Source organism: Pteropus alecto, unplaced genomic scaffold, assembly GCF_000325575.1.
Source record: "Pteropus alecto unplaced genomic scaffold, ASM32557v1 scaffold208, whole genome shotgun sequence".
Lineage (NCBI taxonomy): Eukaryota > Metazoa > Chordata > Mammalia > Chiroptera > Pteropodidae > Pteropus > Pteropus alecto.
Genome location: NW_006441066.1, coordinates 145,073 through 148,356, shown reverse-complemented (window position 1 = coordinate 148,356; position 3,284 = coordinate 145,073). Strand labels below are relative to the sequence as shown.

The following is a 3,284-nucleotide window of genomic DNA, read 5'->3' as shown; positions in this document are numbered from 1 at the left end:
AAATTAAAAAATAGATAAAAAATATGAAGTACAAACTGTCAACTACAAAATAAGTCATTGGGATGTGATGTGCAGCATAGGGAATATAGTCAATAATATTGTAAAAATTTTGTACAGTGACAGATGTTTACTAGATTTATCATGGTGACCACTTCATAAGGTATATAAATTTCTAATCACTATGCTGTATGCCTGAAACTAATATAATATTGTATGTCAACTCTAATTTAAAAAGTAAAAAATAAAAAATATGAATAATAAAATGGCAGTAATGACATATCTATCAATAATTACTTTAACTGTAAGTAAATTTAATGCTCCATTCAAAAGACATAGGTGGATGAATGGATAAGAAAACAACCCTTACATATGCTGCCTACAAGAGACTCACTTCAGATCATAAGACACACAAAGTAAAGGTTTAGATGAAAAAAGATAGTTCATGAAAATGAAAAGGAAAAAGCAGATGGGGTAGCAACACTTATACAGACAAAATAGATGTTGAAACAACGGCCATAACAAGGGACAAAGAAAGACCTTGTAATCTTACTTCTGGGTATTTATTCAAAGAAACCCAAAACACTACTTCGAAAGAACATGTGCATTCATATGTTCATTGTAGCATTATTTACTATAGGCAAGATATAGAGGCAACCTGGTTGTCCGATCAGTGGATGAATGGATAAGGAATAGGTGGTACATGTATACAATGGAGTATTACTCACCTATAAAAAAAGAATGAAATCTTGCCATCTGCAACAACATGGACTGACCTAGAGTGTATTGTGCTGAGTAGAGTAAGTCAGACAGAGAAATGCCATGATTTCACTTACATGAGGAATCTAAAGAATAAAATGAACAAACAAACAGAACATAAACAAACTCCTAGATGCAGAAAACATACTGATAGTTGCCAGATGGGAGGGGTGTAAGGTTGAGGAAAAGAGGGCACAAGATTAAGAAACACAAATTGGTAGTAACAAAATAGTCATAGGGATGTAAAGTATAGCATAAGGAATATAGTCAATAATATTGTAATAACTATGTATGGTGTCAGATGGGTACTAGATTTATCAGGGTAATCACTTTGTAAGTTATATAAATATCTAATCAATATGGTTTACACCTAAAACTAATAATAATATTATATGTCAACTGTAATTGAAAAATAAAGAAAATTTTTTAAATAATAGAGTTTCATCTGAGTGGTATTTCAATTCTACTTCTGTTCACCAAAAATTCTATTCATGGGTCTGGAATCACTTGGACAGGCCTAGAATGCTGTCCAGTTTGTGTATTATGTTTAAATAGGCTGGATCTTTACAAATATACAATTTTTAATAAGACTTGAAACCTTTGCTATTTTCAGTAATGAAGAATTTCCTTAATAAGTTCCTATACCAGTGTCTTTGCCCTACCTAATTTCTGTCCTGAAATTCAATGTTCAAAATAGACTGTAAATAGCCCTTCATGTATCACAGAATGTACCAGATCTATACTATTGGATAAGAAATTTTAATCTCAACAAAGAAACTTTTCTTTAACTAATATTTGCCATCAATTTTCCTTTCTGCAGCATAAGCTCATTACCACTTCTGACTTGCTTAACAGCTTGACACTCTCTATAAGTGATGAAAAGTATTCCATCCTTTCATCCTAGGAGAATGAGATTCTTTTTCTTTGAAGAAAATGCCTCAACTTTCACTCGCCAGATGAGTATTCAAGTGAATAGCAATATAGCTTATATTTATTTAGGGCCTCCCATGCAGAATTCCTGAGCTGTAAAATAGGTAAAGAAACCTCTCCACCCAGCAAATATGGCCTCTTATTAGTTTATAATACTGGGCCCAGACCCAGGAAAAATTGTCGCATACATGAATCTGCATTTGGCATCCCTAATAGGTGTCTAGTCTATTCCAGTATCTCCAGTATCTCTAGCTTTCTTATCTAGTACTCCATATTCCTGATTCCTTAGACTTAACCAATCTCATCAGTCTATGGATTATCCCTCCATGGCCTAGCTCTCTGCTACCTTTCTGTAGCTGGGCATAGGTTAAATAAGAAGAAAAACTCATAGCTGTTACGGTGGTAGCTGGTAAATGTGTAACTCTTTTAACAAACAGAGTTAAATTCATTTTATTAACAGTAATTAATACAGCTAACATGTATTTCAAAGCTTACTACATGCCAGACACTATTCTAAACATTACATATGTATAACTCATTTAATCCTCCCAACAACTTAGAGGGATAGGTACTTATAAGATTTCCCATTTTACAGATTAGGACATTGAGGTACAAAAGTATTAAGGAACATACCCAAGGTCATACAGTTAGTGATAAAGCTAGGTAAGATATGAATCCATAAGGTCTGGAGCCTATGTTACTGAAGCCAGTTTATGTTCAGATATTGAGAATACTAAAATAAGAAAAATCCACAGCCCCCCAAAGAACTCACAGTTTAGAAGAATGCATTACCCTAATTAAGACTACTCTTCAGGCTACTTCTTTAAAAAGAGACTAATAGTGGAAATTTCAGGCCCTTGAAAAAGTGGTGGTAAGGGCCTCACTGTATCAAACCCAATCAAAGCTTTATAATTAAAAGGCATACCTAGAAAATACTGGAGAGGAAATGAAGGTCTGTATAGACATGACTTGGTAGCTATATAGCTCAATGACTCAAGATAAAAGTTCATCAAGACTCCAAGATCCATCAGAGGACCTCATCCCAGATACCTAGAAGGCAGTAATGTGGTGCTCTTTTTAATTTTTACATTTTCCTTTCTACCAGGTGCAGGTACAAGGAATGACTGGAAACATCCAATTTGACACTTACGGACGTAGAACAAATTATACCATTGATGTGTATGAAATGAAAGTCACTGGCTCTCGAAAAGTAAGTAACTAAAACATATCCAAAAAAAAAGTCTTTTGAAAGGTGACAGCACTCAGGTGCAAGAAAATAGGTGTTAGGAAACACGCACAAAGCAAATTCCCACATATCATTTTTGCCTTTCCTTTCAGTGAATAGTGTAGATGTGATGCAGAGTTATTTAGTAATCAGTGCTCCATCTACACAGTTTAGAAGGAGGTTAGTTCTATAAGTGGTAGCCTCAACATTTATTAACAGCTTCCTACAGTAAATGGAAGGAATCACAAATTTTGCTGCATATTTTTATTTAAACAAAAGCTGCCAAGGTACACATGGATTTAGCAACAGAATTAGAAAATAGGTATCTCTTCATTTTGCCAACTCACCTACCAAAAGAGACTCTGAACACAGT

At 34.1% G+C, this 3,284-nt stretch overlaps 1 protein-coding gene across 1 annotated transcript in view; it reads left to right on the top strand.

The window, feature by feature from the left end:
• LOC102892117 (glutamate receptor 3) overlaps positions 1-3,284 on the top strand; it is a 362,305-nt gene that overhangs the window by 262,883 nt on the left and 96,138 nt on the right. Inside the window, 1 exon segment of the mRNA XM_025051351.1 lies at positions 2,792-2,896. Coding sequence (XP_024907119.1) covers positions 2,792-2,896 — 105 coding nt within the window.